General features: G+C 48.6%; 1 protein-coding gene across 1 annotated transcript in view; it reads left to right on the top strand.

The window, feature by feature from the left end:
- The first annotated feature begins 4524 nt into the window (after positions 1-4524).
- Positions 4525-11499, top strand: part of ANKS3 (ankyrin repeat and sterile alpha motif domain containing 3) — a 25229-nt gene continuing 18254 nt past the window's right edge. The window contains exons 1-4 of the mRNA XM_006874892.1: positions 4525-4694; positions 7588-7786; positions 7869-7990; positions 9223-9304. Coding sequence (XP_006874954.1) covers positions 4525-4694; positions 7588-7786; positions 7869-7990; positions 9223-9304 — 573 coding nt within the window. The remainder of the gene's footprint in view (positions 4695-7587; positions 7787-7868; positions 7991-9222; positions 9305-11499) is intronic.

Below are 11499 nucleotides of genomic sequence, written 5' to 3'. Positions count from 1 at the left end.
GCCAATTGCCCTGTTGAATTTCTGCCGTTTCTTTCTAAAATCCTGGGTGCTTTGGGAGATAAAAATCATGTTAACCATTTGGGCATTTGCTGAGTTCTCAGGATCAAGGTCTGTGTACTTACAGTAAGCCTGGTAGATTCATTTAAAGAATTCAGAGAGGTCCTCAGTTGGTTTCTGTTGAACTGCCTGTACCATGTTCAAGTTCTTTTGTTTAGGAACTCCCTTTTTCAGACCTCTGAGAATGCTCCTTTTATAATGCTCCATTGTAGCGTAGTGGATACGAATTGGGCTGCGAACTGCAAGGTCAGCAGTTAGAAACTAACAACTGTTCCATGGGAGAAAGTTGAGGCCCTCCGCTCCTGCAAAGATTTACAGCCTCAGAAACCCTGCACAGACAGGGTCGCTATGAGTCGGAACCGACTCCACGGCACATACTACCACCACCACCAGTCGTGGCAGGCCCATTTAGATTTTAATTGTGTCAGCTAGAGGAATTGCCTTGACTTCTTGGGTAACGTTTTGTTCAGGTTTTTTTCCTCCCTGGATGCGTGCTGTTTCGTCCCATGCCTTATTTCGGACCAGCCTTTTTCATCCCTGGTCAGGAGCATTGTCAACAGAGCCTGAATAGCTGCCCAATTAGGATGATGAGTAGCAAAAATAGTGGTTATTCAATTTGTTATTTTGTTTGGGTCATCCTGGTGTGGCACTATGGGTCAGTGCACTGGACCACCAAGTCTGTCCGAACTACAAGGTCAGCAGTTCAAGCCCACTAGCTGCTCCTTGGACAACTCACACAAGGTCACCCTAAGTCAGAACCACCCCAACAGCACTGAACAACAACATCTCAATAGGAAGGATTTGAATTGTTCCCATTTAACAGGTCCGAGACGGAGGAAGAAGTTTGTGCACAGTAATATCCTGCCCTTCCGCATTCAATTTTATGGGCATCTGCAGAGGGAGTATTGTCTTGCCTCAGTTCCAGGTGGCCCTGTACCGAAATGGGTCCCTTGAAGGGTATGGTATAGAGAAATCACTTCCAAACGACTTTTCTCAGCGGCTGAATATGGGCGGGAAGTTTCACTAGATCAAGTAATATTTTTCTCTAATGGCAGCTGCTGGTGTACCGAAAGTTGTAATAAGACAAGGTTACAATCAAAAGCTATATTTCACACAAAAAGTAACCAATTGTATCTTTTTGTATATTCACGTGCAGGCCTGTTTAGAACAGTTTTCACCTAATCCTCATCTGTATTCATTTTCCCTCTGCATGGCTTTCATATTAGCAGTGTAAGTGCATTATAGTTCATATACGCAATATAACTTACAGATTCTTAGAATTCCAGGTTGTTTTCTTAAACATAAATATAGGACAAAAACATAGTAATTTTACAAACAAATAGACAGTCTGACACAGTGGTTTAATAATTCAAGCTGTAAGATGGTATAATAGTTTTGAGTCCATTCAAAGGTTATTTTTCCCATCATCTAGATCATCACTGGCCAAGCTGTATTACAGTAAAACACCATTTCCTCTGATGTCGTAGGCGCGTACCCACATAGACGCAGGTTAAAAGTATGCCTTACAGAGCTTTTCTTTCAGATTGAGGCCTATGTTTTTATTTTAGATACCAAGGTTAACCTTAACAGAAACAGAAGGGATGCTTTTAGGAAATTACTTCCAGTCTACCAGGCCCTGATGTGTGCACCCAGAATAGAGCAAAAGGGGATCTCAAAGTGAAGGCAGAGGTGAGTGTAGGAGACACAGGGCCGAAGACTCCCAAGAAAAGATTCTTGGCAATGCTGCTTGGAGTGTTCGGTGACTGTGCTCCTGGGTTCACCTGTTCAAGCGGCCAGCGGGTCACTCATGGCGGTGTGTTCACAACGGACAGATGGCATCCAGACTTTGCTGTTCCTCTTGCAAGCATTTTCAAGCGTCTCTTAATTTTGGAGAGTTTCGAACCAGGAGTCCACTCCACGCCAGCTGTGAGGACTGTCTCCCTAAGCCATATGAGATTTGCTACCAGCCTAGTACCAGACACACTCACACACTCCTGCACACCAGACCTCCCTTTTTTTTTTTAAAAAAAATCTGTTAACAGACATTCTAAGACTGCTGGCTCACTATGAGAAGCCTCCATATCCCCTAAGTATTCTGTGGCTGGAGCCGTGGAACCACACAGACGGGGCCACACTTCAGCTGCTCCACTTCTGTCCGTAGGGACAGGCCTGACTGGGTTTAACCCAGGCCCTGGGGCCGTGCCTACTCCAAAAGGCCTGGTCCATTCTCTAGTCCAACCTCGCATTTTGAGTCCAGATGGGAGAAGTAGGTGCAGTGGCTGGCTGCCTCCACTCTGAGGAGGAAGAACTGTCCAATGTGGCGGTAGCATGCCATCTTGTCCACCGAGGGGAGCTCCCCAACAGCCACTCCCTGACTCTGAGCTGGTGGCTCAAGGATCCAGCACCTGCACAGTCGGTTTCCCAGTCAGAGAACCAAATGTTAGAGCAGCTTTAGATTCAAGAGTGCCACAGCAGCTCTTGATCCGTGGTCGAAGAAACCGAGGCCACTCAGAGAGATGAAGCAGAGGTTCCGATTTTATTAATCTGGCTGGCTCAGAGGAGCTAATTTCTCCAGATTCTGAGTCCTCAGTGGAGGACAACACGGGCTTATATGGGGTCAGAGTCGGGAAGGGGCTAGGTTGCAGGACAGGAGGGAAACCAGGGGATTGGTCCCCTTTGGTGACCTGATTAACATTCTAGCTTGTCTCCTGGGCTGGGAGATTGGTCCCACTCAGTATAACCTGATTAGCATTTTAGCTAGACGCCTGGGCAGAGAAGGCAGTGAATGATTTTACCTTTTCCTATTCATTATGAGTCTTCCCTACTTTCTTTTCCAAAATTACTTTTGCTGTTTGGGGTCCATTGCCCTTCCTTATAAATTTGGCAATTGGCTTTTCTATTATTGTAAAGAAGACGATTGGAATTTCTATTACATTGAATTTATAGATTACTTTGGGTAGTGTCTCAATTATTGAGTGCTGCTGTAATGGACTTCTGGTGTGTAATGGACTCTGTGGATCAGCAGTGGACTGCAAACCACAAGGTTGGCAGTTCAAACCCACCAGTTGCACTTTGTAAACCCTATACCATGTCACTGTGAGTGGAAACCCACTCAGCACTTAACAACAACAACATAACAGAAATACCTCAAGTGGATGACTTTAACGAACACATTTGTTTTCTCACAGTGTAGGAGACCAGAAGTCCAGTTCAGTGGAAGACTTGCTCTTTGTATTGGACCTAAGGGAAGGTCCCTTTCTCTTTTCAGCTTTTATTCCTGGGTGATGGCCACTATCTTCCCCTGTCTTTCTTGCTGGCTTTGTTGCTGCCTCATTAACATGACAGAGAAAGCCCATTCCCAATGAAATTAGAACCACAGATTAGTAGGATTTACAATACATCTTCCTGTATAAATCTCCAATCCAAAAACGTAGCATGCCCTTCTATTGATTTGGGTCGTTGATTGATTTCTTTTAGTAATGTTTTATAGTTAAAACTGTGTACCAGTTTTTTACTTTCTTGGTTAGGTTTATTCTGTATCTTTTATCTGTATTTTATCTGTTTAGTCTGTATTTTATTCTTGTCAATGGGAATGGTTCGTGTGTTGATCTTGTACCCTGCCACCTTGCTGAGTTGATTTTATGTGTAGGATCATGCTGTCTGTAAAGAGGTGTGATCCACTGCCCCATCCTGATGCTCTGACTAGGCCTTCCAGAGTGCTGTTGGCTGATGGTGCTGAAATTACTATTCTTGTCTTGCTCTTGATGTTAACAGGGAAGCACTCAGTCTTTCTCCATTGAGTATGCTGTTTGTGTGTGTTTGTCACAAATGCTGTTTGTTATACTGAGGGATTCCCCTTCTATTCCTGTCTTGTTAGATATTTTTTAACATGAAAGTATGTAGAATTTTGTCAAATACCTTTCCAGCATCTATCGAGATGATCATGTGACTGAGATCTAAGTTTCGCTCTAACTGCAAGTCTAGGGATCGTCCTCACCATGCCCAAGATCCCTTTGGCCAAACGTGAGCATGACTTGACTGCCCAGCCTACAGGCTGCCAGGCTCCGAGTGCCTGAGAATTCACTTTCTGGGGTCTGTCGTCAGAAACTGCTCTGTGTGAGCATGGCAGAGCTACCCACACCCACAGTATTTGATGAAAGGAGGCACCCTGGTGGTGCAGTGGGTTAAATGCTGGGCTGCGAGCTGAAAAGTCCGTTGTTGACTCCACCAGCCGCTCCAGAGAAACACGGAGCAGTCTGCTTCCGTACAGATTCACAGCCTCAGAAACCCTCTGGGACGGTTCTACCGGGTCGGAATCCACTTGACAGCCGCGGAGAATTTGTACAAGCTGGTCGTGTGGTGTCCAGGGCACTGCTAGGGTAGTGGTGATGAGGCAGCTTGCCATCTCGTTGCATTTCATGGAACAGCCTAGAAAGAAAGACCTGACCGCATCCTCCCTCCACAGCCATGTCGGAGCTCAGCGATGAGACCAGTGAGCCGGAACTCCTGAACCGCAGCTTGTCCATGTGGCATGGGCTGGGTGCGCAGGTCAGCCGAGACGAGCTGGACGTCCCCTTGGATCTGCACACAGCAGCCTCCATCGGCCAGTACGAAGTGGTACAGGAATGTGTCCAGCGGTAAGCAAGCTTGCTCTGATGTGGCTGCAGGTTCATCCATGTGGTGTGAGTTAATCGCCCCCCCACCCCCACCCCTGCCCTGATGTATCCTGGGTACTGTCAGGAAGGATGGAAGCAGGACACTCAAGGCAGGAGTGTGTCCAGCGGTAAGCGAGCTTGTTCTGATGTGGCCGCAGGTTCATCCATGTGTGAGTTAACCGCCCCCGCCCTGATGTATCCTGGGCGCTGTCAGGAAGGATGGATGCAGGACACTTAAGGCAGGCAGTTTTCATGCCTGGGAAGGAAACGGAGGATGGGCATTTTCTTTATCAGCTTATAAACACTTCAAGTTTTTACATTTAAACATGGCAAGTGCAGGGTTTTCACAAATTAAAACAAAAACAAAAGTTCGAAGCTGGTGACCCTGTGGTCTTTTCCTCTTGTGACCTCTTTCCCCACAGGAAAGGGACTAGGCTTCTCTCCCCTCAGGAGGGCTGCCTCCAGCTAGCTGCCTAGTGCTGATTTCACTAGTCTCTGTTTGTATAGTAAAGGAACCCTGCTAGTGCCGTGAGAAGGTGTTGGTCTGCTAACCAAGTTTGGCACTCGGAACCCTCCCAGAAACTCCTCAGGCTAAAAGACCTGGGGACCCCACCGGCAGGTCTGCTTTGTCCTGTACGGTGACTGTGAATCGGAATCGATTTGATGCACCGGACAACAAGCATGGGAGGGGCTTCAAAAAGTTCATAGAAAAATGGAATGAAAAGAAAATGGAATGTTTTCCATGAACTTTTTGAAGCCCCTTGTATATTAGGATACCTGAGAGGGCAAAATTTAGGTACTCAGTTATCAATCGAAAGGTTAGAGGTCAACACAGGAAGGTGTGGCGAGCTACTTCCAACAAGTCAGCCGCAGTGACTGATACTCACCATGCGTCACAGTCGCCTTGGCAGCAGCTGGTTTCATGCACGTTAAGTCCCCAGACATGAAATGACTCTGATACTTGTGGTGAGTTTTGGAATTGCATGCTTGTAGTTTCCTCAGATTTTGTAACTGGGGAAACTGATGTGCGTCTGTACCAGGATGATGTTCCCACGTGTCCACTGTGCCTTGGAAACCCTATACACGTAACAACAACAACAACAACAACAACATCTCAGTGAAGTCCTGCTTTCTCCCAGGGCCTGCTGAGCCTAGCCTCGGTGGAGCCCCAGGTCCCCAGTCCCCACTTAAAAGCTTCTGGGTAACTTTTGGTAAAGGATGATCTGGTGGTCTTCCGCGTAGGTGGCCCCTCCTCCGAAACCCTACGCAGGGACATTATGAGTTGGAACCGAATCGACAACACAAAGCAACAACATAGGGCAGAGTAGGCCTGCCCCGTAGGGTTTCCGAAGCTACGTCTTTACTGAAGCAGACCACGTCCTCCCCAGAGTGCCTGTGGGGTTGGATTGCTGATCTTTTGAACCCAGTGCTTAACCACTGTGCCCCAGGACTCCTTTTGATCCCATCAGCATTGATAGATGTTAAAGGAGCACAGTGCTTGAGGCAGACACTTTTTACTAGTTAGGCTAAACGATTAGTTTGTTTCAGCTAGACTTCAGGGGATTTTTTTGGTTTAAGTTTTTAAAACTTTCTCTGAGCATTAGTTTTAGGGGTTGATCCAGTCCCCTTGGCTCCAGACAGTCCAGAGTCCATGAGAATTTGAAATTCTGTTCTGTGTTTTAGCCGTCTATCTTGTTGGTAGGGAGAGATGGAGGCCAGGAACCCAAGGGGAGTGAGGGTATCAGGAGGAGGACTGGGGCTCAGAGGGACGGTGGGAGAGCTTGGACAGACTTTGCTGAGGGTCAGCTTTCCCTGTCCACAAGAAGGGGTAGAGTACTTCATCAAGGAGGAGAGATGGCTGCATTCCAGCAGAGCTCACAGGTCCTCCAACCCAGGCCTATGTGCCCCTGGAGCCACATACTATGGTCCCTGCCTTCCAGAGGCAAGCGCTGCACATGGGGGTGAGGGCAACATCTGCCCCTGGAAGCAGATGTGAGTCCTCAACTCTGTGTTCCCCCCGCCGACTCCAAGCTAGGAAGGCCACTTGGTTTTTGATATATGTTTTCCTGGGAGAAAGTGTATTTTCAGAATCTAATGGAAATCAGTGAGAAAGTAGGATTCTCTGGTCACAGATATTTTACAGATCTGTCTGTAGGATGAGGTGGTAAAGGAAGACTCCTTTGCGCCAGTGCATGTCCGCTGTCCAGATCCTTCCAACTTCCTTCCTTGTCATCCTTGCAGAACCTGGTCGATGGTGGAAGGTAGCATAAAGCCTCTGGTACCGGGGTCTCAGCCTGGGCACTTAGGCCAAGTAACTGTGTTGTGGGGGCATACTGTGCACTGACCAGTGCTTTGCAGAATCCCTCGCCCCCACCCACTAGTTACCAAGGGCAGACTCTTTCACCCTACAGTGAAGAGCCCTCTGTCTAGCTGTGATGTGAAAAATAGCTTTGTTGAACTTGGGCAGCAGGAGGCGCTGTGAGACTATGGAATGAGAACAGGGACCTACACTGCACACTATGAGCCCCTTCCCCTGGCAGGCTTGTGGGGAGCAGCGGTTAAGCACTCAGCTGTAAACTGAAGGGTTGGTGGTTCAAATCCACCTGGCAACTTTGTGGGAGATCTGATCCCTTAAAAATCCCCAGGAAAGCCCTTTGGATCTTAGGTCTTTCACACATGGGGTCACTGTGTGTCAAAAGGCGACTCAGCTGCCACTAACAACAAAAAAGACTGGCCCAGACTGTGTCTGTGGGGAGTGTGTATTTGCTTCATTTCAGCCCTTCCTTGTCTCTCTCTGTCCTGGCCTTGCCGCTGCGACCGTGAACCCCACACGGGAGACGGCAACACATGGCTAGTGTGTCTTGTGTTTGTTTAGGAAGGAGTTTGATTTGAACAAAAAGAACGGTGGCGGCTGGACCCCGCTGATGTACGCCTCCTACATTGGCCACGACACCATCGTGCACCTGCTGCTTGAGGCAGGAGTGAGCGTGAATGTGCCCACGCCAGAGGGCCAGACACCACTGATGCTGGCCTCCAGCTGCGGCAACGAGAGCATCGCCTACTTCTTGCTCCAGGTGAGCTACCAGGGCACCCTGGCCCAGAGCCTGGCCTGAGAGGGAGCTGGGAGTAACGAGCTGGTAATGTGTCCTTTCGAAGCAAGGTGCTGAGCTGGAAATGAAAGACATCCAGGGCTGGACCGCTCTCTTCCACGGTACCAGCGCGGGACACCAGCAGATGGTCAAGTTCCTCCTGGACAGTGGGGCCAATGCCAACACACGGTGAGGCCTCATCAGCCGTCAGGGGGGCAGCGGGGCGGGAGGGGTCCCACTAGACATGGGGCCTGGGAGAGACCTAGGTCGTATCACTGCGAACTGTCTGTGTCTTGTTGTCTGTATCTGTCAACTGGGGGCACGCACACCATCCGGGGGTCTGATACAGACCTCAAGATCGGCAGTTTGAAATGACCAGCCATTCCGTGGGAGAAAGATGAGGTTTTCTGCTCCTGTAAAGATTTATAGCCTCGGAGACCCTGTACAGGGTCACTATGAGTCGGAACCGACTCCCCGGTACTTAACAACAACAACAAAGCCAAGCTAAAAAAGTAAGCATTAGGGAGCAGGTATAATAGGGACAGGTAAGATTAGGGCCCCTGGGTGGTACAGACACCACGTTCAGCTGCTGACTGAAAGGTTGAAGGGTCCAGCACACCCAGAAGCACCTCAGAAGAAAGGTCTGGCAATCTACCACGGGGTTGACTCAGCCATAACTGGGAGATAAGTTGCCCTGGAGGTGGCTGGTTTGGGGGTGTTCCTAAGGAGAGATCTGGGAGACAGCACACGTGAACAGCAGCTTAGGAGCCTGTAGGGACCTTGACAGACAGGACTCAGGTGGCTGGTTGGGGGCGTTCCTAAGGAGAGATCTGGGAGACAGACAGCACATGTGAACAGCAGCTTAGGAGCCTGTAGGGACCTTGACAGACAGGACTCAGGTGGCTGGTTGGGGGCGTTCCTAAGGAGAGATCTGGGAGACAGACAGCACATGTGAACAGCAGCTTAGGAGCCTGTAGGGACCTTGACAGACAGGACTCAGGTGGCTGGTTGGGGGCGTTCCTAAGGAGAGATCTGGGAGGAGGGGAGACGGGGACAGATTGGTCTTAGGTCAGAAAGCTACAGCAGGGACACAGAGCAGAAGAGTGGACGAGGCTGCTGTGTTGACATGAACTGCCCTCCTTCTCAAGGACTCCTGGTCTGCTTGCTGCACAGCGGCGGTTCAAACCCACCAGCTGCTCTGCAGGAGAAAAATGCGGCAGTTTGCCTCCGTAAAGATGTGTGGTCTCTGAGACCCTACAGAACACTTCTACTCTATCCTACCGGGTCGATAGAACCCACGTGGTATCGTGGCAGGGTGGTGCCCTCTGACCCTTAGAGAGAGGTGACGTGTGCGTTGCATCGGTTTTGTCTTCGGCAGGACTCTCCTCTTTGTCTCTGACTGTGGCCCCCCCCTGTTGCAGGGAGCCGGTACACGGGTTCACACCACTGATGGAAGCCGCCGTGGCCGGCCATGAGATCATTGTGCAGTATCTTCTGAACCACGTAAGTGACATGAACCTGTTCGTGGGCTGGCCTCAGCAAAGGAGGAGCCATACCGCAGGTAGAAACGATCACAGAGTGCTCTCCTTACACAGAGAACATTACTCTTCACCCACCACATGGAAAATGGACGTGTTCATGCCTGTCCACTGGAATTTAGCCTCAGTGGAACCGTGGAGACTCAAAATGCCTACACCTGTGCTGGACTCCAGTGTGGCACTGTAGGATCAGCACTGTGAACCACAGGTCAGCAGTTCAAACCCACCAGCTGCTCCTCAGAAACCCTGTAGAGGGCCGCTATGAGTCAGAACTGACTCAACGGCTCTTAACGACAACGCACCTTCAGTAATGCTGAAAATGTGTTTACCTGAAGAATAGGGGAAAGCAGATCCAAAAAAGTAAATAGTGCTCATAATCCTGTCGCTTCAGAAAATATCACAGAAAGGCGGCAAAGGTCTTCCTCCATTTCTCACTCCTCCCCACACACACACTACCAGCAGGCTTTATGCCTCACCGCCCAGGATCTTCCCTCGGCTGTGCAGGGCTCTGGATCTCTGTAACCATGCACTTTGCTTTGGGTTCTGAACAGAATTGGGGATCTACTCGACATTGGTTCTGCTGTGTTTTCAAAGTTGTTACCTGCACACTAGACATCTTATCAAACCAGCACATGGCCCTGTACAGTGGTCCGTGTCTGGTGTGCACCATGGGTAACTTGGTTCCTTATAGACAGACGCTTGCCTTCCCACCATTGTGCCCTTACAGTGTTCTAGGGAAGGGTACACATGGCTTTAGTACCCAGGCCATTAGTCATCCACATTTAAACTTGTTGTTAGTGCCATTGAGTCAGTTTAGACTCATAGCAACCCTGTATAGGGTTTCCAAGGAGCTGCTGGTAGATTGGAACTGCCAACCTGTGGTTAGCAGTCCGTGTGTATCCCATAGCGTATGTGTCAGACTCCTTAAGCTTCTTGCTGTTGTGTGCCGTGGAGTCAGTTCTGACTCATAGCGACCCTATGCAGGGTTTCCAAGGCTGTGAATCTTTACGGGAGCAGAAAGCTTCATCTTTCTCCCGCGGAACAGCTGGTAGTTTCGAACTGCTGACTGTGAGATTAGCAGCCCGATTCGTAACCACTATGCTACCAGAGCTCCTTTTAAACTTACTAGGCTGTATAAAAAGTCAGCTAAACCAATTAGAAAATGGGCCAAGGATTTGAATAGACGTTCTCCACAGACGCTATTTGCACAAATGGCCAGTGAGCAAGTGAGCAGATGCTCAGCATCACCTGCCTTCAGGGAAATGTGAATAAATGCCCACTCCATGGCACTAGGATGGCTAGACTGAAAAAGACGAACAAACTGTGGGAAATACGTTTGTATACCAGGATTCCTCGTTGTTGATGTTGTTAGGCGCCATCAAGTTGATACTGACTCATAGTGACCCTGTGCACAACAGAATGAAACCCTGCCCTGTCCTGGGCCAGCCTCACATCGTTGTTAAGCTTGAGCCCATTGCTGTTGCCACTGGGCCCAGTCCATCTTGTTGGGGGTGTCTTCCTTTTTTTCTCTGATGCTCCACTCTACCATGCATGATATTCTTCTCCAGTGGTTAGTTCCTCGTGATACTATGTCCAAAGTATGATGGATGAAATCTGGCCATCCTAGCTTCTAAAAAGCACTCTGGCTGTAGTTCTTCCAGCACAGATGTGTTTATACTTTTGTCGATTCTTGGTACTTTCAATATTCTCCTCCAGCACCATAACTCAAAAGCATCAATTCTTCTGTGATCTTCCTTATTCACTGTCCAACTTTCACATGCATATGAGGTAACTGAAAATACCATGGCTTGGGTCAGGCGCACCATACTCCTCAAACTTGACATCTTTGCTCTACAATGCTTAAAGGAGGTGTTATGCAGCAGATTTGTCCAATGCAATATGTTGTTTAATTTCTTGACTGCTGCTTCCATGTGTGTTGATGGTTGATCTTAGCAAAATGAAGTCTTCGACAGCTTCAGTCTTTTCTCTATTTATATGGGTGTTGTCTATTGGTTCAGCGGTGAGACTTCGTTGTTGTCTTCTTGATGACGTTTTGCTTTTTTCCTGTATGATGTTCTTGATGTCAACCCATAACTCTTCTGGTCTTCATTCTTTAGTGTTTAATGCATCAAATCGGTTCTTTAGATGATCTCTAAATTC

This window comes from Chrysochloris asiatica, unplaced genomic scaffold (genome assembly GCF_000296735.1).
Source record: "Chrysochloris asiatica unplaced genomic scaffold, ChrAsi1.0 scaffold00305, whole genome shotgun sequence".
NCBI lineage: Eukaryota > Metazoa > Chordata > Mammalia > Afrosoricida > Chrysochloridae > Chrysochloris > Chrysochloris asiatica.
The sequence above is the reverse complement of the archived record's forward strand: the minus strand, read 5'-3'. Positions and strand labels throughout refer to the sequence as shown.